The 23,275-nt window shown below is 41.6% G+C and overlaps 1 protein-coding gene across 1 annotated transcript in view; it reads left to right on the forward strand.

The window, feature by feature from the left end:
* Positions 1-2,759: 2,759 nt before the first annotated feature.
* The window catches only part of ARL8B (ARF like GTPase 8B), a 29,625-nt gene continuing 9,109 nt past the window's right edge, over positions 2,760-23,275 (forward strand). Inside the window, 4 exon segments of the mRNA XM_012761160.3 lie at positions 2,760-2,886; positions 2,888-2,954; positions 2,956-3,087; positions 23,005-23,085. Of these exon segments, the coding sequence (XP_012616614.3) occupies positions 2,804-2,886; positions 2,888-2,954; positions 2,956-3,087; positions 23,005-23,085 (363 nt within the window). The 5' untranslated portion in view covers positions 2,760-2,803.

Raw genomic sequence — 23,275 nt, forward strand, 5'->3', positions numbered from 1 at the left:
AGCCCAGGAGTTTGAGGTTGCTGTGAGCGAGGCTGACGCCACAGCACTCACTCTAGCCTGGACAACAGAGTGAGACTCTGTCTCATAAAAAAAAAAAAAAAAAAAAAAAAAAAAAAATCACGCCCCTAACTGTAACGGGAGCTTGCTTGCTCCCTGTGCCTCAGTGTTCTGGTAGGTAAAACTAGAATGGTCTTTAGGGCTTCACCCAGGTCCGATGTGCTAGAATTTTACGTGTCTTATGCAGCAGCCACGTAGCAAATGCAGTGAGCCAGGCTTATCTCCTGCCCCAGTCCTTCGCCATCCGCATGCCCCGGGCACTGGGCTTCCTGACCTTTAAACATGGCTTGGGAATGTGGCTCCATGCATCCGAGCACGTGATCCTGAACTCCCGTTCGTATAACTTAATTCTAGACAGAGTTCAAAGGGAGCGGTGCGCCTGCAGGACTTTGTCCCCTACTCAAGTGAGTTCAGCAGAACACGCCTCCTTTGTGAAAACATCAGCTAAGGGTGACATCCTCACCCCTATTTCACAGACCAGAAACTGAGCCCCTGAGTTGTGAGTCAGATGTCCCGAGTCACCGTGACCCAGGAATACCTGCTATCATTTAGTGGATGTGGATGTTCTGCCAGGCTATGTGATAAGAGTTTGCGCCAATGCATTCATTCCTTCCTCACAATAGTCCCAGGAGGCAGAAAACTATGTTGTCTCTCTGTTCAGCAAGTGGAGGCTCAGAGAGGTTAAGCAAATTGCACGGTCCACACAGCTGATAAGTAGAAAAGCTGGTGTCAGAATCAGTCATTCTAAGTACATAGACTATTCTCAGTAACTCTGTAGCACTGTTTTTTTGTCACTTAATATAATTTTATTTGCTCCTCATCCTAATACTATACTAGGTATTTATTTTATTGTTTTTTATTTTTGAGGCAGAGTCTCACTCCGTTGCCCAGGCTAGAGTGCCGTGGCATCAGCCTCGCTCACAGCAACCTCCAACTCCTGGGCTCAAGGGATCCTCCTGTCTCAGCCTCCCGAGTAGCTGGGACTACAGGCATGCGCCACCATGCCTGGCTCATTTCTTTTTCCTATATATTTTTAGTTGGCCAATTAATTTCTTTGTTTTTTTAGTAGAGACGGGGTCTCGCTCTTGCTCAGGGTGGTTTTCAACTCCTGACCCCCAGCAATCCTCCCACCTTGGCCTCCCAGAGTGCTAAGATTACAGGCGTGAGCCACCACGCCTGGCCTCTTTTCTCCTGTTTTTATAAGGACATCAGTCATAGTAGATGAAGGACCCACCCTACTCTCGTTTCTTATTCTGTTATATCTGTAATGACTGTGTTTCCAAACAAGGTCACACTCTGAAGTGCCGGGAGTTGGGATGTCAGTACATCTTTTCGGGAGGCGGATGGGGGGGCCACAACCCTGCTACAGCCAATGCCCCGCAGATCTGGCGGCATGAATTTTTTGAAATAGATAATTGGATCCCTCTCCCAGCTTCCCGTCACACTGAGAATACAGTGCAAAGTAGGACCGCCACGCTATCCTTCAGTCTGGCCCCTGCCTTTTTCTCCATTCACATCGCCTCCCACGTCCTGCCTTACTAATCTGAGCCAGCCACGCAGACCGTCTCTCTCTGCCCAGAACATTCCATGCTCCTTCTCCCTCCAGGGTCTTTGCTGTTCCTTCTGTCTGGAATGTGCTTCCATCAGATGTCTGCCTGCCTCTTTGTCACTTCCTCTACGTCTTCCCACCAGGGTCACCTTACTGGGCGCAGTCCACTCCTGTTCCTTCTCTTGTTTGGTTTACTTTTTTTATTTTTTTATTTTTTTTGAGACAGAGTCTCACTCTGTTGCCTGGGCTAGAGTGCCGTGGGGTCAGCCTAGCTCATAGCAACCCCAAACTCCTGGGCTCAAGCGATCCTCCTGCCTCAGCCTCCCGAGTAGCTGGGACTACAGGCATGCGCTACCATGCCCGGCTAATTTTTTGTATATATATTTTTAGTTGGTCAATTAATTTATTTCTATTTTTGGTAGAGACAGGGTCTCGCTCAGGCTGGTTTCGAACTCCTGACCTTGAGCAATCCGCCCGCCTCGGCCTCCCAAAGTGCTAGGATTACAGGCGTGAGCCACCGCGCCCGGCCTGAAGACATTTCTTGATATCATTCCATATCTGTTTAGAGATAGAACTTCTTTCTTTTTTTTTTTTTTCTTATTTTTTCGCGATGCATTGTTTTAATTATCTTTCTTTTTTTTTTATAGCTGCATAGTGTTCGCCTTTGGGGACATAGTTTATTTAATCAGTTCCCTACTGATAAATACTAACTGCTTCCCATCTTTTGTGGGGCTGGAACTTTTTTTTTACTTTTTCTTTCTTTCTTTCTCTTTTTTTAATTTTACCTTCTTTCTTTCTTATTTTTCTATATTCTGTTTTTGTCATTTTCTTTCAAGCAAGGGACAGGAACTTTTATTGCACGCGAAATGCCCTAGTCTTGAAGTCTTCCTGCACAAAGCAGTTGGCAAACGCACAATGATATTAACAGAAAAAAAAGAAAGAGCGCCTGCATGAACGCGTGAACGACTGCATGAACGCGTGAACGACGACTGAAGAAGGCGCAGTGACAGAGCGGAGCAGGAGTGATTGACAGCGAGGAGGCCCAGAGGCGGCCCGCGGGATGCGCCGTGCTGCGCGCCGGCCCCGCCAGGTGGCGCTGCAGGCGGCGGGCGCGCGCGGGCGGGCGGGCGGCGCCGCTCTCGACGTGGGCGCGGGCGCCGGCGCCGCGGGGACGGGCGTGGGGGTAGGGCGAGTCATATGACCCGCTCGGCTTCCTGGCTCCGGCCGCCGCCGCCCGCCCGTGTCAGGCCGTGTCGTGCCGGGGCCCCGCGGAGCCGTTGGGGTGAGGGCCGAGGCCCGCCTGTGTGGAAGCCGCCGCCGCCCGTGCTCCCGCCGCCGCGGCCCGCCGCCCCGCCATCATGCTGGCGCTCATCTCCCGCCTGCTGGACTGGTTCCGCTCGCTCTTCTGGAAGGAGGAGATGGAGCTGACGCTCGTGGGGCTGCAGTACTCGGGCAAGACCACCTTCGTCAACGTCATCGCGGTGAGCCCCGCCGCCCGCCCAGCCGCCCGGGGGCGTCGCGGCCGGCGGGGCCCGCCCGGAGGCCCGAGTCGCCGCCGCTCGCCACCCCGGCGCGGGGGACTCGCGGGGCCGGCGAGGCCGCCCCTGGGCCTGCCGCCGCCCCGGGCGCCGGGCTGGGCCTCCGCGTGCGGCCGCGGCGGCGGGGCTGCAGCGCCGAGGGCTGGCGGCGGCGGGAGCCTTCGTGCTGTCCGGCCGTCTTGGAGGGGCCTGGCTTGGACGGGGTTAGAGGGAAAGCGTTGGAGTCGGGCTTGCCTTTATTTATTTTATTTATTTGTTTGTTTACTTTTAAAAGCGCTTTGGGGGTCGGGGTTTCCCTTGGGGTTCCGTTGAGAGCCGGGGGGCAGCAGCCGAAGCCCCGTGAGCAAGCCTCAGCCTCGAGAAGAGCCCCTCTCCCCCAGGGTGGCCGGGGAGCGCCCCGTGGGGGCAGCGGCGGGCCGGCGTGGCGCTCGCTCCCGGCTCCGGGGCCGTTTGTCCCGTCGGCTCAGTGGCTCGTTTGCACCCGTCCGTCCGTGCCCCCCACCCGGAGAGCCGGAGGTGGGCTGATGACTGAGCTCCAGCTGCGGCCCTTCGTGGGCGATGTCAGTTAGGGTCCAGCCAAGGAGGAGAGGGGTTTGTTTGTTTTGTTTTTGTTTTTTCCTGCTTTACTCTAGCTGGTTGTCTTAAAAGCGTGCATAAGGAGACAGATCTGTATGCAGTCAGCGTAAGGTTATTAGCTGCCCCTGCGAGCAAGGGGTTGGTCTCTAGGTGGGGTGTTCGTTTCTCACTTCGAAGAGAAGGGAAGGGGCAGTAGCAACGTGGCTTTCTTTTGTCAGGCTCAGGGGAAAAGGGTGTCTTGGGATGGAGACTTGGCGGCTCCCATGGCTTACAGGCAACGTGGGGTGTTTATTTATTCAGCGCTGATTGGAGTGGGAGGGTGATGATGCAGTTGTGCTCGATTTGGTTGGTAGGGGAAGAAAGAGTGGAGGATTCCCCCGACGTCTTTCGTTTGGAGCCGCGGAGTTGTGCCGTGACTGGGTGGGGGCTTGTACGTGGCCAGGGATCTTCAGGACTGCTGTTATAGAGAGAGAGATGACAGCCGTACGTCCAGGATTGTCGGAATCCTTTAACAGAAGACTAGCTGGCGGACTGGTTTGGTTGCAGGAATGACTCAAACACGGCTCCCATGTTGGAGAAAATAGGTAACTTGTGACTCTTAGTCCTTGCAACAACAGAGCAACAGGAGTGAGTAAGGCTTGGAGAGAAGATTAGCAGAAACCCAAACCTCCTTAGAAGAATGTTGCATGTAAGGAAAATTTACCTATTTGTTTGGCTCCCTTTGTAATATTATGATTGTTTTTTGGCTTGGAATGGCTATCTTTTCCACAGGAATAGGGGAGTGGAACGTGTACCTAATACCAGTAAAATTAATAAGGAAAAACAAACTTTGGGCCACATATCCATATTAAAACTTTTATGTGATTTGAAAAAGACAATGCCTTAGCCTGAGTGAAGTTGAGCTCAGTTAACTAAATTTTCTGATACTCCCTTGAGATGAGATTTGGAGTCATCTTGTCAATCCTGTCTCTTTGACAAGATTGAATTAATTTATAGTGTAGATAAGTATATTAATACAATCATTTGTATTTGTCGGCAGAGAAGTAGTTATTCATGGGAAATCTAAAAAAGTTGAGTAAGTCTGAGAAACTTCTTGATGATTTTCATGCTCATGTTTTCCTTAGACAAATGTAGCCTAATAGAATGAGCATGGACTTTGAAGTCAAGTCCGATTGCACTGTGGATTTGAAATCTGGCTCTGCCACTTAGCAGCCTTGTATCCTCTTTGAGTCCTTGCTTTCTCATCTATTAAGTGGAGATAATAATATGTTACTTAAAGGATTAGGCCAGGCGTGGTGGCTCACGCCTGTAATCCTAGCACTCTAGAGGCTGAGGCGGGCAGATTGCTCAAGGTCAGGAGTTCGAAACCAGCCTGAGCAAGACCCCATCTCTACTATAAATAGAAATTAATTGACCAACTAAAAATATATATACAAAAAATTAGCCAGGCATGGTGGCGCATGCCTGTAGTCCCAGCTACTCAGGAGGCTGAGGCAGGAGGATTGCTTGAGCCCAGGAGATTGAGGTTGCTGTGAACTAGGCTGATGCCACAGCACTCACTCTAGCCTGGGCAACAAAGTGAGACTCTGTCTCAAAAAAAAAAAAAAAAAAAAGTTACTCTAAGGATTAAATGAAAGGAAAGATGTTAGGTGACTAGCACCATGCCTGCCTATAGAAAGGGGTAGGTAATGGTAACTGTTATTATTTGTAATGGGTGTACTCATTTAATGCAGAAACAATGTTTTCAAAAATATCGAGGAGGGACTCAGCTGGAATCATTTCCTCCTTTGAATCTCTGTGTGAATCCAAATGTGGGTTGCAGTAGTGCATTTATGAATTGTTGAAAGTAATCCCATCATGTCCTGTCTTCCCCCTTTTTTGCATTAGATTACTACAACAGCAAAACTTCTGCAAAGCTGTTGAACTTAAAGTGAGTCAGTGGCTGCACTATTATATTAACATTAACCATTCTTTTTGAATTATAGTGGTGTTGGTAGGTTGTGTTAAAAAACATCAGTCACCACGAAAAATAAGTGAGGTGATCTGTATGTTACCTTGCTTGGTTTAATCATCCCACATTTTATACATATATCAAAACATCATATTGTGCCCCGTAAATGTATACAGTTATCATTTGTTAAAAGTAATATTAATAAAAAGAAAAATCTAGACTGTAATTGGCTGTGGGTTTTAAGATACTGAAAAGATCTTGGTAAATTTCATACCTTTTTTTTTTTTTTAAACCTCAGACTATAACCCAATCTGTGATTCTTACGGAGTGTAATGAAGGTGAGGAAAAGGTTTGTGACTAAAGATGATTTTTACAGATTTCTAAATAGAAACAGTGTGTTCAGAATAGTAAAGTTAGCCTTATCTTTCAAAAAACCAATTGCACTGTATTTTGTATTATGTATATAGTGTTTTGATTTGTAGAATCAGAAATACAGATGTGTTGAGCACTATATCACCTTTTAAAACAAGTTCAACAAGTAACTTCCCAGGTATGAAAAGTTTTCAGTGAAGCCAGTTTTCTTTTTGTAAAAATCAGCTTTTTGACAATATCAAATTAAAATATCATGATATCTGCCTTACATGTTAAGAAAGATTTAAGATTTAATATATGCCATTTAACTTAATCAACTTAATCAAAAGGTTGTGAAGCTGAATTACTTATGTAGGGTTTGATCCAAGGAAGCTTAGTTACGGAGATGTTCAGACTTAAAATGCTTATTCTTAGTGTTTTAAAACTGAAATGATACCTCATTTAACCTAATATTTGATGTAGTAAAAAGTTTATATACATAGTGGGGTTTGGGGGACATTATAAAAAGAAACACCCTAGTCTTTACTTTTCTGATTCGTGTTAGGGAATGAAATATTGCTCATTGCTAACTATTCTGGCAGTTATTGCATAATAAGTCATGTGTCCTGTATGTGTAATGTATATTGAGTAGTCTTTATTTTTAACTTAGGCTCATGGTTAGCTTATAGTATGGTTACTAAGAAATATTTAATAGGATTTATCAAAATAATATAGGATAAGTTTTATAGATGTGTGTTTTTATTTATTTATTTTGCCAATTAATATTTTACTATTTATAGTAGAGACGGGGTCTCACTCTTACTCAGGCTGGTTTCAAACTCCTGACCTCAAGCAATCCTCCCGCCTCGGCCTCCCAGAGTGCTAGGATTGCAGGCCTGAGCCACTGCGCCCAGCCCAATAATGCATTTTAAATGACTTTCTTAGAGGATATTTTACAACTTAATGGACTTTTTAAGTTTCTTAAAAATATAGTAAGTAAATGGTCACTGAACATGGATACAGAATGCATTGAACCTATAAAAAAGTTACTGAAATGTTATTTGTAGATTTTTTTCCTATTAAAACAATACAGGCTCATTAGTGGAAATTTGAAAAGTAGAGAATAGTATAAAGTAGAAGAAACCTTGTATTTCCACTGTCTAGGTTAACTATTGTCAACATTTAAAGATTTAAAGTATTTCCTTTTTGTCTTTTCCCCCCCCCCCTGTGGACCTATATAGAGAAGTACGTTTTTATCTTTTTTTTTTTTTTTTTTTGAGACAGAGTCTCACTTTGTTGCCCAGGCTAGAGTGAGTGCCGTGGCGTCAGCCTAGCTCACAGCAACCTCAATCTCCTGGGCTTGAGTGATCCTTCTGCCTCAGCCTCCCGAGTAGCTGGGACTACAGGCATGCGCCACCATGCCCGGCTAATTTTTTTTTTTTATATATATATATCAGTTGGCCAATTAATTTCTTTCTATTTATAGTAGAGACGGGGTCTCGCTCTTGCTCAGGCTGGTTTTGAACTCCTGACCTCGAGCAATCCGCCCGCCTCGGCCTCCCAAGAGCTAGGATTACAGGCGTGAGCCACAGCGCCCGGCCCGTTTTTATCTTTTTAAAATCCAAATGCCCCTCCTCCTTTTTTTGAGACAGGGTCTTCTAGGCTCAAGCAATCCACCTGCCTCAGTCTCCCAGTTAGCTGGGACTACAGGTGTGTGCCACTGTGCACACCTAATGTTTCTGTTTTTTTGTAGAGACAGAATCTTGTTATATTATTTATGCTGGTCTCAAACTCTTGGCCTCAAGTGGTCCTCCCACCTCGGCCTCCCTACTAGGATTACAGGCATGAGCCCCAAATGCCCTTTAGAAAGTTTTGAGATGATACTATTTATGATACTTCCTGTCTTGAGTTTTTTTCTTTTAATTACTGTGGTGTATCCATCTTTCTAAAATCATTTTTAATGTCTTCGTAGTTTATTCCATTGTGGTATATCTTGTGGATATACTATATTTGGTTCAAATATTCTCATTGGACATTTGAGTGCTTTCCAGGGTTTTGCTGTTGTACAGTAATTTGATCTGCATTTCCTGAGGATGGGTTCAAAGTTGGCATTACTGGGTCAAAGGATATGAACATATTTTATGGCCAAATTGCTTTCCAGACAGTGTGCACTCCCACTGACAAGGTCTTCTGAACAGATTTCCTATATAAAGTTGGACTTGAGTTAAACTCTTTGTCCTTTGGCATTTTTAGGGCAAAACATGTTTAGTTTGTTGATGAGGTAAAGTAAACCAGCAGTATTTTACTATCCTTTTAGATATTGCCCTGTTTCTGTGTTTCATACATTTAAAGAAGTTCCTACTTATGTTTTAGCAACTACCAAGAGTCAGGGTGTCATTTTTCACCTGCTCAGATTATATTGCTGATTATTTTACTGTCTGGTTGAAAAGACAAAGTGTGGTTCTCAGTCCTCAGATCCCAGCTAGGCTGTTTGATAGCTACTTAGGGATGTAGAGCAGTCTAACGTGGGTTTATAGTGTTAAGAATGCCAGTTCATTTTGGAACATGTTAACATTGCCATAATCATCCTATGTCCAACACAAAGGAAGCATTCAGTAAAAATTCTTTCATTTATTTGTAGATAATTATTGGCCTATATAAGGTAAAGAAAGGTTAAGTGACACAGTTGTCAGATTCAATTCCAACTCTCAGCCTGAAGCTTTACTCCATAAAATAGGTGAGCTCTGATGCATCTGGGTTCCATGTTTAGGATCTTGCTTTGCCACTTGATAAGTATAACACTTCCAAGTCCTGTAACTGAGACTAGCTTGGAAATTGGATGTGACCTCTTGTGGTGTTCCATATGCAATTTTAGCTTTCTTTGGTGCTTTGTTGCCAGCAGTTTTAAGTCTGTTGTACTGGCTGTTTAGTACTTCCATATATTATCCTTCCTAGAAATACTTATAAAAATTTTAGTATTTGTTTTGGCAGGCTTTGGAAGAGGGGCTTAAATTTGCCAGTGAAGATTATCAAGATGAGTGTGAGCAAAAGGATGGAGGAAGTAAGCCTTTGAAAGAAGTATTACAGCTGTGGTAATGATGGAGAATGAGCTGCCCATGACATTTTCTTTGCCTACAATACATTTTTTTTTTGGTCTGTTGGTACTCCTTTTCCCTTATGGCATTATGTTACTCATTGTTCAAGTCCCACGTCTGTGAAACTTTGGCCCCAGTCTTCTCCTAGGCAGAGTTAATTGCCCCTTTCATTGTTTTGACAGCACTTATTCAAAATTATATTTATTTGTGCCAATTATCTGTTGGTCTGCCACTATTTCCAGACTGCAGACTTTGTTACTATTATTTATGCTCCTTAAATGTGGCACCGGGCCTGACGTTAGTAGATACTCTGTTATTATTGATTTAATAGAGTGAAGCAGTATAAGCTAGTGTATAAGTATGTGGGGTGAGACAGGCCTAAATTTGAATCCTGGATCTGCTAGAGTTCTGTGACCTGTGACCCCCTTAAAGCTTCTGTTTCCTTATTAGTGATGTGGGCATGAGAGTAGTTGCCCTATGGGCTCATGGTAAAATAAGACAACCAGCACAGTGTCTGGCATAGAATGAGTGCTCCTTAGTTGGTGATTACGTGGTTGATGTGATATTTTGGGGTTAGGGCAGGAGCCTGTGGTCCAGTAAAAATGGCAGATGAAATGGAACCCCTTCATCCCCCAGGGGAGCACTGAGTAGGGATTCGATTTTCGAGGGAATTCGAGGTTCTTGAGTTTCAGAGGGAATCTTGAGAATCAGAACCAGTTTCTGATTCTTGATAAAGTTTTTGTGTCATTTTAAGGGAGATAAACTAAAATAACAGTCTTTTGCTATAACCTAGCATACATATGCCAAGATGTTATGGGCAACTTGCCAAAAACATTTACTGGTGGATTTGTTTTGTTTTTCTCTTGATAAATTTGGTTGTAGTTGCTAGTTTTGGCTTGGTGGAAGAGATTGTGATTGCTCCAAGTTGATTCTTTTTGTTGTTGTTGTTTACTATTCTGAGTAGAAGACTAGCAGAGTTGTCTTCCTCCCAGTTTACCATTGAGTTCGTATTTTGTAGTTGTTTGGCAACCTAACATTGGCTTTTCAAGCTTCTGTAAAAGTAATGACTCTTGTTTATTTGTCAACAAATAACCCTTAAATGCCTGAGGCATTGTTATCTAGCTGTGTGTGACCTTGACTTCAAGTTTCCTTTTCTGTAAAGTGAATAATGTCAAGCTGCTGTTGTTATTATTTTATTACCAGTATAAGCCAGTGACATGTATCTTAGCTCATAATGATGTGTTCTTGGTGCTGTAATCATAGGTAACCGGAAAACATTGTTGTCATGCTCTGTCTGCCAAACTCCTCCTCCCTGATGGTAGTAAGTGCGATTTTAGGCATCTACTCTAGAAGGCCCTGCAGTTTGGAACCTGAGCAGTGTACAACGACTGTCCATCATTTAAGCTCTGAGTTTCACTGTGAAACAATGCTGCTAACACTGGCGGGGCTAATGGAGTGGCTTTACAGCCTTCCGTGTTTCTTCAAGGACACCCAGAGCTAAAGTGTAAAAGAGCCACTGAAAGAGAAAGTACTCGGTCCAGGGTGTTTTGTGTAGCCACACCACTGTACTGCCAGAGAGCCCGGTAAAGGTGGAGGCAGATCTCAGCACGTATCTACTGATGTATAAGCAAACAGATGACTCAAACATTTGGTACACTATAGTTTAAAAATGTTTTTAGGCAATTATAAACTATTTAATATTTTAAAAAGTAAACAGTGTTACTGAATATTTTACAGTGGGGGAAAACACAAAGCATTCCATATGGTACTATTAGTGGGGGAGATAAAGTTGTAAATTTATAAGGCAGAAAAATGTTAGAAGTAGGCAATAAAGGACTTGTAAGTTAAAAATTCAGGTTTTACGGGCCCAGCATGCTTCCGCTATGTAAATCTGCTACCTAAAATCCAGGTTTTAATGTATCTTAATGACAGATACCATGAGTTGCTTCCTGTAGAGTCTGACAGGAAAAACAGTGTCTATAAACATTTTCTTGTCTCTACTACTGTTGTCAAGAATGCCTAAACTAGTCTTTACAGATACAAAAGGCAGGATGCTGATTTGTCTTATGATGTACCTGTGGAGCAGGATTTTAGTGGCTTCATTTATTAATATTTTCCAGGCAGAAAACAGAGCTGATAAGGGGTCATGCAGATGCTGTCATTTGGCATTATACGCTATAATCCTTGTCAATTTTAAAGGATTTTCATTCTAAAATAAAGATTCCTAGTATCAGTAGGAGCCATGGCTTCAACTGTAACTTAGGAGACAGTTTCTGGATAACTGCTCAGTAATGTCTCTGGCATTTGTTTAATTGAAGACCTAAGTAGCCACTAATGGATGCTGCAGTTTCAGTAAGCAGGGAAGTTTGTTCCCTGGAAGTAGAATGAGGCAAGCTCAGAAGATTGGATAGAGTGAGTGCTTGTCAGCAGCTGTATTTCTTCATGGCCCAGAAAAACTCCTGTAAAACTTCCCTTAATGAAATAGAGCTGAACGGGAAGCAAAAGTAGGTAATGGACGATCCTGGATCTGGGAATTCTGAATGAGTCAGTTCAGTTCCTGCAGGCTGTCTTGTCTCAAGGAAGTTAGGGAAGAATGTGATGCAAGGCTTGTGGGGCTCCCAGTGGTCTTTATAGTAATATGTTCTCTCAGAGGGAGCAGCGACCAGGGCAGCCTCTCCCTGTACAAGATGTGATTAGCTTGTGTTCCTCACTTTGTGGACCATGTGTGGCAGTTTTTTTGTGTTTAATATTTTTTAAAGCTTTTTTAAAGCTTGGAGAATGTGGGCAATGATCATGTGTGGCAGTTTTAAACAAATAATACTCTCCTGTTGGTTCATCAGGAACTACCCCACCTTGGCTAAATTCCAGCACATTAGTGTTATCTTTGATTCTCTTATTAATATTTAGTGAATGTCAGAGCACGTTTCCAGACTGCTTATAACTGAACTCAGGGGTACAGTCAGTAGGGAAAAGACTTTATATGTGGGGCTGTGATTTGTTATATTCTGAAAATTCTAGGCTAGGATAATGGCTCCTGGGGCACAAGGAAACACCAATGGATTGCCACCAGTGACATCCCGGTGGAAGGCTGGTGCATTTCCCAAGCCCGGTTAGCATTTGGTTGGACAAAATTGACAGTCTAGACCTTTCAGCAAACGATAGATGTCTGTTAGTCAAGAACTATTGGCCTCACTCACAGAAATCCATTGTTTATAGTACTTTTTGAAGATAAGCATGAATATTCTGTCTGCGAGGATATATCCCTCTTGCTTTCTCTTACTGTCTTTTATCACTGTACTTGTTTTAGGACAATCTATTAATCTTTTTGAATATTGTGAACTGCTTTTTGATGTCAGGGTAATGTAGGACTCAAAAATGAGTCAGGAAAACTTTGTGCCTCTTCTGTTTTGGGAAAAGAGATTATGTAGAATTGGTGTTATTTCTTCTTTAAATGTTTGGTAGAATTCACCAGGGAAACCATCTGGGCCTGAGGATTTCTTTTTAAGAAGATTTTATTAATAAGTTACTGATAATTCCATTTCTTTAATAGAGAACTGGACTGTTCTTTCTGGGTGTGTTTTGATAGTTTGTGGCTTTCAAGGAATTAGGTCCATTTCATCAAAGTTGTTGAATTTATGGGCATAATGTTTATAGTATTATTATCCCTTTAATGTCTGTAGGTCTGTAGTGATGTCCCTTATTTTCTTATTGGGATTGGTAATTTTTGTCTCTTGTTTTCCTTTGTCAGTTTATCAATTTTAGTTATCTATATCTAGAGAACCAGTTTTTGGTTTCATTGGTTTCCTTTTATTGTTGTTTTCTGTTGTCAGTATTATTACTCCCTGCTTTTACTGTTGCCTTCTACTTGTTTTGGATTTATGTTGCTTTTTTTCTAATTTCTTAATTTGGAAGCTTAGAGTCTTAATTTGGAACATTTCTTCTTTTCTAATATAAGCATTTAAGTCTATACATTTCCCTCTAAGCACTGTTTATCTGCATCCTACAGATTTTGATATAGTTTTCATTTAGTTAATTTTTTTTTTTTTTTAAAGACATTCACTCTGTCACTGTGGGTAGAGTATAGTGAAACTCCTGGTCTAAAGCGATCCTCCTGCCTCAGCCTCCCTAGAAGCTGGGACTACAGGCATGTGCAACCATGCCTGGCTAATTTTTTCTCTATATTTCTAGTTGTCCAGCTAATTTCTTTTTATTTCTTTTTAGTAGTGTAGAGACAAGGTCTTGCTCTTGCTCAGGCTGGTATCGAACTCCTGAGCTCAAACGATCTGCCTGCCTCGGCCTCCCAGAGTGCTAGGATTACGGGCATGAGCCACTGCACCTGGCCTGCTGTATGTGTTTTAATTCATTTAATATTTAAACAACTCTATGAGGTAGAGACTGTGGTTAGCTCCATTTTATATTTGGGGAAAGTGAGGCTTTACAAAGTTAAGGAACTGAAGGAGACACAGCTAGGCAAGTGGGTAAGGTCAGAGTTGTGACCTAATGTAACTGTCTCCAGAGTTCCAGTTATAACCACCAGACTGCCTCTGTGTCATTGTGTTATATTTTAACATCTGTTGCTTGAGAAAATGAACAGGGCCTCATGTAGTGATTCCAGAGCTATTGGGACTCTTCATACTCAAATGGTTATCTGTTATTTTACTTTTTTAGGATGGGCTTTATATTTATACATGACAGTCAAAGTTTTATTATTCATCTGATTCTGGCTTGCTTTAATACAGGCGTCCTCAGACTACGGCCCGTTTTTGCCTGTTTGTTGTTTTACTTCAAAATAAGATATGTGCACTGTGCATAGGAATTTGTTAAAATTTTTTTTTTTTTTTAAACTATAGTCCGGCCCTCCAATGGTCTGACGGACAGTAAACTGGCCCCCTGTTTAAAAAGTTTGAGGACCCCTGCTTTAATAGGTCTTGATAAAGACTAGGCTTTTACAATTTTGTTTTAATTACTATAAAGTTCATTCTACTGTTTGTAGGTTAAAAATTTATAGTGTATGCTGAAGCCTTTCCATAAAGGACTTTTTGTTTTTCTTGAGACCAAAAGGACTTTTTGTTTCGATAGCTTTAGGAATGCCCTCTTTTAAGTTCAATAATAGAAGCCTAGAAAGGGATTTGGAAGGAAGCTTTTTATAATCTTATTTTTATTTCTGGACAGGCGGTATATGTAGGGGGAGGGGCACGGGACATACAGTAACAGATAAGTCTCTTTCTCATTTTAGTCCCCTAAATACCCAGTTTTCCCCAGAAGGAGGAAAAGAAACTTCTAAATAATAAAAGTTACTTTCTTAATTTTAAAAAGTGTTTATATTAGAAAAGTGAAAACTAAAATGTAGTTGAAATGTCTGGACACCAACCGGTAGAATAGTACCGAGGCCTGAAAATGTGACTTGTATACCGACTCTCCTTGACACTCACCCTTCCTGCTTTAGAACCTCCTGCGGCCTGCCTGTGAAGGGTGGCCACCTTTTTATATACAGATACAGGTGTTTGTTAAAGACTACATGGGCCCTCAGTGTTCATGGGAAATACGTCCAGGCACTTTAGTGGCATCACAAGTTAGCAAATACTGTATTTCCTAGAGCTCTCCAGGACTAAGCTTTCTTTTATCATCCATTTTTTTTTTTTTTTTTGAGACAGAGTCTCGCTTTGTTGCCCAGGCTAGAGTGAGTGCCGTGGCGTCAGCCTCGCTCACAGCAACCTCAAACTCCTGGGCTCAAGCGATCCTCCTGCCTCAGCCTCCCGAGTAGCTGGGACTACAGGCATGCGCCACCATGCCCGGCTAATTTTTTATATATATATCAGTTGGCCAATTAATTTCTTTCTATTTATAGTAGAGACGGGGTCTCGCTCTTGCTCAGGCTGGTTTTGAACTCCTGACCTTGAGCAATCCGCCCGCCTCGGCCTCCCAAGAGCTAGGATTACAGGCGTGAGCCACAGCGCCCGGCCTATCATCCATTTTTATATGCTATGCTTCATAGCATATAAAATTTCTGAATATTTATCTGAGTGAAGAGGCTGCACTGGGAATTGGTTGCTAGCTGGTTGACAAGGGGAGCTCACTAGCAGACTAATTCACAGACAAGCAAGTTGAGTTTTTCTTCCCCAGTTTTTTGGATGTAGATTCAGTAAAACCATTAATGCATTAGAGTGTTGTTATGAAAGACATAGTGAATATAGGAAATAGTCATTACAGACCTTTTTTTTCTTTTTCCTGAGACAGAGTCTCACTCTGTTGCCTGGGCTAGAGTGCCGTGGCGTCACCCTAGCTCACAGCAACCTCAAACTCCTGGGCTCAAGCAGTCCTCCTGCCTCAGCCTCCCGAGTAGCTGGGACTAGAGGTACACGCCACCACGTCCAGCTAATTTTTTATATTTTTAGTTGTTTGGCTAATTTCTTTCTATTTATAGTAGAGACGGGGTCTCCCTCTTGCTCAGGCTGGTCTCGAACTCCTGAGCTCAAGCAGTCCTCCCGCTTTGGCCTCCCAGAGTGCTAGGATTACAGGCGTGAGCCACTGGGCCCAGCCTGGAGACCTTTTTTTTTTTTTTTTTTTTTTTTTTGAGACAGAGTCTCAGTTTGTTGCCCAGGCTAGAGTGAGTGCCGTGGCGTCAGCCTGGCTCACAGCAACCTCAATCTCCTGGGCTCAGCGATCCTCCTGCCTCAGCCTCCCGAGTAGCTGGGACTACAGGCATGCGCCACCATGCCCGGCTAATTTTTTGTATATATATTTTTAGTTGGTCAATTAATTTCTTTCTATTTTTGGTAGAGACGGGGTCTCGCTCAGGCTGGTTTCGAACTCCTGACCTTGAGCGATCCGCCCGCCTCGGCCTCCCAAAGTGCTAGGATTACAGGCGTGAGCCACCGCGCCCGGCCTCTGGAGACCTTTTAAAATGACTATTCTTTAGGAATAGAGGTTAGCAGGAATGAGAGTTTTCAGGTTCCTAATTGAAATTGTGATTTGGAGAACATTTTAATCCTTGAGTTGTTTTTGTAAAGGAGGTTGATGCAAAGCAGCTCTATTAATATTAGCAGGCAGGCCGGGCGCAGATCGTTTGAGCTCAGGAGTTCGAAACCAACTTGAGCAAGAGCGAGACCCCGTCTCTACTATAAATAGAAAGAAATTAATTGACCAACTAAAAATATATATAGAAAAAATGAGCCGGGCATGGTGGCGCATGCCTGTAGTCCCAGCTACTTGGGAGGCTGAGGCAGGAGGATTGCTGGAGCCCAGGAGTCTGAGGTTGCTGTGAGCCAGGCTGATGCCACGGCACTCACTCTAGCCTGGGCAACAAAATGAGACTCTGTCTCAAAAAAATATATATATTAGCAGGCAGTAAGAATTAATTAGTTGTTTCAAATGAGTTAGAATTGGAACAACATTCAGGCATTTAATTAATTAGTAGTTGGAGAATTCCTGTGCCATTATGCTTTATAGAAAGTTATCTAGAGAATTTTTATCTATTCAATTTAATAGCCTAATGCTTAAGAAAATATAATGAATTTTTTACTCTGATTTTTTTTTTTTTTTTTGAGACAGAGTTCACTCTGTTGCTTGGGCTACAGGGCCATGGTATCAAGCTAGCTCACTGCAACCTCAAACTTCTGGGCTCAAGTGATCTTCCTGCCTCAGCCTGCTGAGTAGCTGGGACTAGAGGCATGTGCCACCACGCCCAGCTAATTTTTTCTGTTTTTTTGTAGAGACAAGGTCTTGCTCTTGCTGAGGCTGGTCTCAAACTCCTGACCTCAAGTGATCCTCCTGCCTTGGCTTCCCAGAGTGCCAGGATTATAGGCGTGAGCCACCGTGCCCAGCCTTCACTCAGTTTTGATGTTCCCATCCAATTAGTACTACTTAAAAACCCACAATTGCTGCTGTTTGGGGTGTGGCATATCTTAACAGTATAAATAAAAATCATGATAGGTAACTTGAAAAAATAAACTATCAAGCCCCTGTTCCCCAAGGCAAATGTGATTGCTTGCCCAGTTACCATAAACTTAACATCAGCATCCAAAAAGGACAAGACAAAAAACCCCAGCAATATTAACGCTAGAACGTGGAGACTTGCCTTCCTGAACCCTTCGGTTTCTGGAGTGATCCTCAGTTCAGAAGTATGTCAAGAGCCCCTCTGAAGCAGAGAGGCAATGCTTGAGTGGTTTGCCAGGACAGTATGGCAGTTAAGAGTTAAATATTACATCTTGAGGGTTTGAGTGGGTCTGTTTGCCTCGTAGAGGAAAGGAATACACTATTTATTAAAGGCCAGCTTTAGGGGAGCAAAAATTCCTATCTGGTGGCTTTTGAGACTGAGGAAAGAAGAAAAGGGGGGAAGGGAGCAGTAAATACTTGAGGCAGGGGGAAATGAGCTAGTATAGGCACTTAGAAGCAGCTTTAAGGAGAGAGGAGACAGAATGAAGACCTTTGAAACATTATCTTGTAGGGGCTTTAAATGTCACTATTTGGAGAGGCTTTGCTGGCTACCGTCACTTTGTGTTACCTCCTCTGTTTTACATAGCATATATTTATTGTTGTGTAATATTTTTATGTGTGTTTTCTAGTTTCTCTTCTTTTCTATCTGATGTTGAATTAATGAGTGAATAAGTTAATGCATAAAGGCAGAGACAAAGTAGCTTTATGGGTTTATAAGACCACAGAGAAAAAGGTGTTTATAAATCAAGTACAGCGCAGGTTCAGTATCTTTTTATGTTACCAAGGTATACAGAGGCAGCTGTATAAATTGGTTGCTGATCTTTACATCGTCTGTGAAGCAACCTTTAAAAAAATTTTTTTTTTTAGTCAGTCTTATTCTGTCGTCTGGGTTAGGGTACAGTGGTGTTGTCATAGCTCACAGCACCCTCAAACTCCTGGCCTCAGGCAATCCTCCTGCGTCAGCCTCTTGAGTAGCTGGGGCTTCAGGCGTGCGTCACCATGCCCGGCTTATTTTTACATTTTTTGTCAAGCTATGTTGCCCCAGGCTGGTCTCAAACTCCTGGCTTTAACCAATCAGTCCTCCTGCTTCTGGCCTCCCCGAAGTGCTGGGAATACAGGCGTGAGCCACTGTGCCGGGCCTGAAGCAGTCTTTTTCTAGAACACTTAGACCAGAGTTCATAAACATGCAGTAAGAGAGCCGCAGCCGCTTCATCTGCGCAGACACCACAGATGAACGAGCACGACGCTCACCCAAGTCACCGCCAGTGGCTGCCAGTTGATTGGACTCTCAGGCTAGGTGAAGCACACTGGCGTCCAGACCAGTCTCTGCAGGGGCCGCCGCTGTTACGGATCTAGGTTGGCTTTATCTCTCTGACGAGCGTTTTCAGAAAAGTTAGATTTCTTTGAGTCCATATTGTTGTAAATAATGTCAGTTTCGAAAGGATAAAGGATAATCTTGGAATGTTATGACTTTGCAGAAAGTTTCATTTAGTTAGCATGAGAAATAAGTTTTTAGTTTGTTCTATCTGGAATGATGGCCCATGTGGAGAATTTGGGCCATCAGAGAGGAGGCTTTAATTGATTAAATCCCTAAGGATTCTGATACCAGTTTGAAATTTTTTCGTGCTATTTAATTCACGATGATAAGTACTGAAGCCAGTCAATCCCTTCCCCCCATAACATCCTTTGGGAAAGAATTATGTCTGCACTTGGAAGTAAATCCAGATTTGCACATAAAACTGAGAGCAAATCATTGACTTTTGGAAATTATTTAAGGAACAATTATTCAGAGTGTTCTGAAATTGGGAGAAAGTGAATACTATATGATCCTTGAAATGTTAACTATAGGGAATAATTATAAACATTTTCTAGCTCCTTAAAAAGAGAACGTTATAAGGGGGATACCATTTTTGAATATGATGTATGTGTTTACAGTGGTAATTACTGAAAGAAGAGGAAAATATGTTAAACTGGTCTAGTTTTCTCAGAAGCTAAGAGAGGTGCTTAGACTTAGAAGGATGCACTGTATTTAATTCATTTTCTAGCTTACAAATAAATATTAAAACATTGAAATAGATTGTAAACTTTAAGAGGAAAACAAACTGTAATGGTAATTTTACAGCCCAGAGGCCTTTTCCTTATACCAAAACTATAAAACATGGTGTTTTTCCCTATAAGGAGACATGTGTAAGTTAGTGTCCTTTGGAATATTAAAGAACAGAGTATAATTACGGTTGTCCCTTAGCATATTCAGGGGGATTGGTTCCAGGACCCTTATGTATACTAAATATCTGTGCAGATTCAGGTCCTGAAGTTGGCCCTGCAGGTATGAAAAGTCAGCCCTCCATATAGGTGGGTTTCATATTACTGGAATATTTGCTTTTTATTTAAAACAATTTTTTTTCTTTCCAAATTGCCATCTGCAAGTGAAAATGTAATAGACTGTGAATCAAAGATATACCGCAGTGTAATACTTGGGAAGTCTCATAGAGGCTGCTTAACTTTCATTGTTTTTGAGACAGGGCCTTGCTCTGTTGCCTAGGCTAGAATGCCGTGGCATCATCATGGCTCACAGCAACCTCAAACTCCTGGGCTCAAGCAGTCTTCCTGCCTCAGCCTCCCGAGTAGCTGGGACTATAGGCATGTACCATCACACCCAGTTTATTTTTCAATTTTTTGTAGAGATGGGGGTATCACCTTGTTACTCAGGCTGGTCTTGAACTACTATCCTCAAATGATCCTCCCATGTCAGCCTCCTGAAATGCTAGGTTTACAGGCTTTAGCCACTGTGCCCAGCCTTGAATACTATATTTTTGATCTGTGTTTGGTTGAAGAAGTTCCATATAGATTCACACAGTTCAAACTCATGTAATTTAAGGGCCAACTATAGTTATGATCGCCTCCTTGATCCTGAACTAATTGTCAGAATTCCTTATGATTGAATATAATCATGAGTTTTTTGTCTTCTAATTTCAGATGTACTTGATTATAATAAAAAATAAAGTGGTATTTGGTCATTCCTGTTTATGAAATATTTTATTTGGAAATCACTTCAAATTTATAGAAAAGTTGCAGGAACAAAAGCATTGCAAAGAACACCCATATACCCTTCACTAGGATCAAACTGTTGTTAACATTTTACCTCATTTGCTTTATTATTTGTGTTCTCTTTGTGTCACTTTACATCATTCATTTTTCTGAAACATTTGAGGGTAAAGGTATATGTACCTTGGCCCTTTATTTGTAATTGTGTATTTTCTAAGATTAGGAATATTCTCTTACATGACTATAGTTAAGTTACTAACTTTAGCACATTTAAAAACGATATCAACGTGAGGTGTGGTGGCTCACGCCTGCAATCTCAGCACTTTGGGAGGCTGAGGCAGGAGGATCGGTTGAGGCCAGGAGTTTGAGACCAACCTGGGCAACATAGTGAGACCCCATTTCTATAAAAAATAAGAAAAATTAGCTGAGTGTGATGGTGCATGCCTACAGTCCCAGCTACTCAGGATGCTGAGGGAGGAAGATCGCTTGAGCCCAGCAGTTTGAGGCTGCAGTGAGCTCCAGCCTGGGTGGCAACAAGACCCTGTCTCAGCAATGACAACAACAACAAGATGTGACACAGATTCTTGTCTAGCTAGTGAAAATTATCACTACCACTTTATAGGACAGAAAATAGATTCTCAAGGTCACATGGTTCAATAATAACTGATTATATTTTTTATCCAGATTTTCATCATAATTATATTTATTGTGATAGGCCTTAATTAATCTCTGAGGAGAGGTCTGTGTGAGATAATGCCTCATTTATTTTGTATCATTAGGAAATAGGTGTTTTACATAATGAAACAGCTAGAAATAGTAAATCTTTGAGATACCAAACTTTTAAACCAAATTGTACAGGAAGCTTTCTAAAATGCAATACATAGTTGGCTAACTTTTCACACACAATCTCTGGAAAATGATTTTTAAAAATATTTATTTTAAGGCCAGGCGCAGTGGCTCAGGCCTGTAAATTCTAGCACTCAGGGAGGCTGAGGCGGGAGGATCCTTTGAGCTCAAGAGTTTGAGACCAGCCTGAGCAAGAGTGAGACCCCGTCTGTACTAAAAATAGGAAGAAATGAGCTGGACAACTAAAAATATATAGAAAAAATTAACCCAGCATGGTGGTGCATGCCTGTAGTCCCAGCTACTCGGGAGGCTGAGGCCGGAGGATCATTTGAGCCCAGGAGTTTGAGGTTGCTGTGAGCTAGGCTGATGCCACGGCACTCTAGCCCAGGCCACAGAGTGAGACTCTGTCTCAAATAAATAAATAAAAATTTTATTTTATTATATTTTATTGTTAGGGAGTAGCTGGGACTGGAGGTGTGTGCCACCCTGCCTGGCTAATTTTGTCTATTTTTGATAGAGATGAAATCTCAAACTCCTGACCTCTAGTGGTCCTCCTGCCTTGGCCTTCCCGGGTGCTAGATTACAGGCCTGAGCCACCACACCTGGCCTGTGGAATATCTTTCCATGTTTATTGACCATTTGTATACCTTTTCTCATGACTAGTTTTGATATGTATGGTTTTGATATCATGACTGTATTTTCACATAAATCATATATGTGAAATTCCAGGTGGAATTATAATATCTAATATAAGTGAAAAGTGGTGATTATGATTATGTTAATTTGTTTTTAAAAAATCAGCCCAAACTCTACTGAACAGGAAAAATAAAGGAGGCAAAACTTTTGGATTTCTGTAGAGGAAATTGGTAAAACTGAAATTCATTGTGCTGAGGACTTTCTGAAAACTTTGGAATGCGTGTGTGGCTAGCATAAGGTCACAGCGAACAATCGGCCAGTGTTAAGGCCTTGAAAATAGTCCTGCTTGTTTAACTAGTCCCTTGTTGAGGTATTTGTTAATCTTGGGCTGTTTACCTAAAATGTAAGCGTCAAGTCAACTGAGAAATCAACTGAGAAATTTGGTAAAGTGGCTAAAATATAAATAGATAAAGTCAGTATTAATTGTGACTCATTCAGATGTGCAGCAGTCAAAGAATAGCACAAGAAAGGTTTAAGACATGAGAATTATGATATTTTACTGAAGGGATATAAAGGATTGGAATGATTGAGTGAATAAACCATGTGCTTGGATGGAGAAATGTGATAGTCGGTAAATATTGGGTTGATAAAGGGCAGTTCTTCTCAAATTAATATATTTAATATAATTCCTGTGTGATAGAGGGGGTTGGATGAAATATAAATATTAAAAAAGAAAAATAATAATTTAAAAAATATTGCAGTCAATATTTTAACAAAATTATTAATTTCTATAATTCTAATTGGAATGTGAGAGATGGATTAAGATAATTTGAAAACATTCCAAATTCTTTACCTGCTATATAGAATAATACCTAGTGTAAGCTGTAGTAATAAATCTAGTGTTTAGATAGGAATAAACAGACTAATGGAAAGAATTGAGGACCCAGAGAAAGAGCTGTTTACATGGTGTTTGGCCGATTCTTTCCCATTAGTTGGGAAAGGGTGGATTATTATAAGCCTTATTTAAAGACAAACTTGGAAAAACTATTCAGCAGTGAATTTTAAGTTATTGTCAAAATAAATGTTGAAAATAGAAAACTGAAGTTTTATTCTGATTTTCTTTGTGAAAATGTTTGTTATAGGTGGGAGAATTTATGAATATTCATATGTATTTATAATGTAAAATATGACCTTAGTTTTAAAAATATCTTTTTTTAATGGGACAATATTTTTTTATGAACAAAATAATGCACCTCTTCAAGAATTATGGCTATAAAGAATTTTTCTTGACGTAGATTTTTACCACCACTAAAAATTATTCACTAAAGTGGATACGAATGCAGTATTGATGCTAGAAGGTTATGCAGTGTTACTTATCTTTATAAATATGAAGTAGCCTAACTTCTAATGTTTTATTTTGTTCAGTCAGGTCAATTCAGTGAAGATATGATACCTACAGTGGGCTTCAACATGAGGAAAGTAACTAAAGGTAACGTCACAATAAAGGTACGTCAGCTCTTGCCATACTTGATTTAAATTGTTAGCATACACAGCTAGGAATTTTTCTGTTTATTTCTTTGTTTTTACTTGAGTGTTTGCAGTTCTTGAGTAATGAACGCACGTTTCTAAAGAGCATAAATTAGTTGTTTTTTATTTCTCTAATACATCAAAGCGTATAGGAGTTATGCCCATAAAA

Source organism: Microcebus murinus, chromosome 28 (assembly GCF_040939455.1).
Source record: "Microcebus murinus isolate Inina chromosome 28, M.murinus_Inina_mat1.0, whole genome shotgun sequence".
In the NCBI taxonomy this organism is placed as follows: Eukaryota; Metazoa; Chordata; class Mammalia; order Primates; family Cheirogaleidae; genus Microcebus; species Microcebus murinus.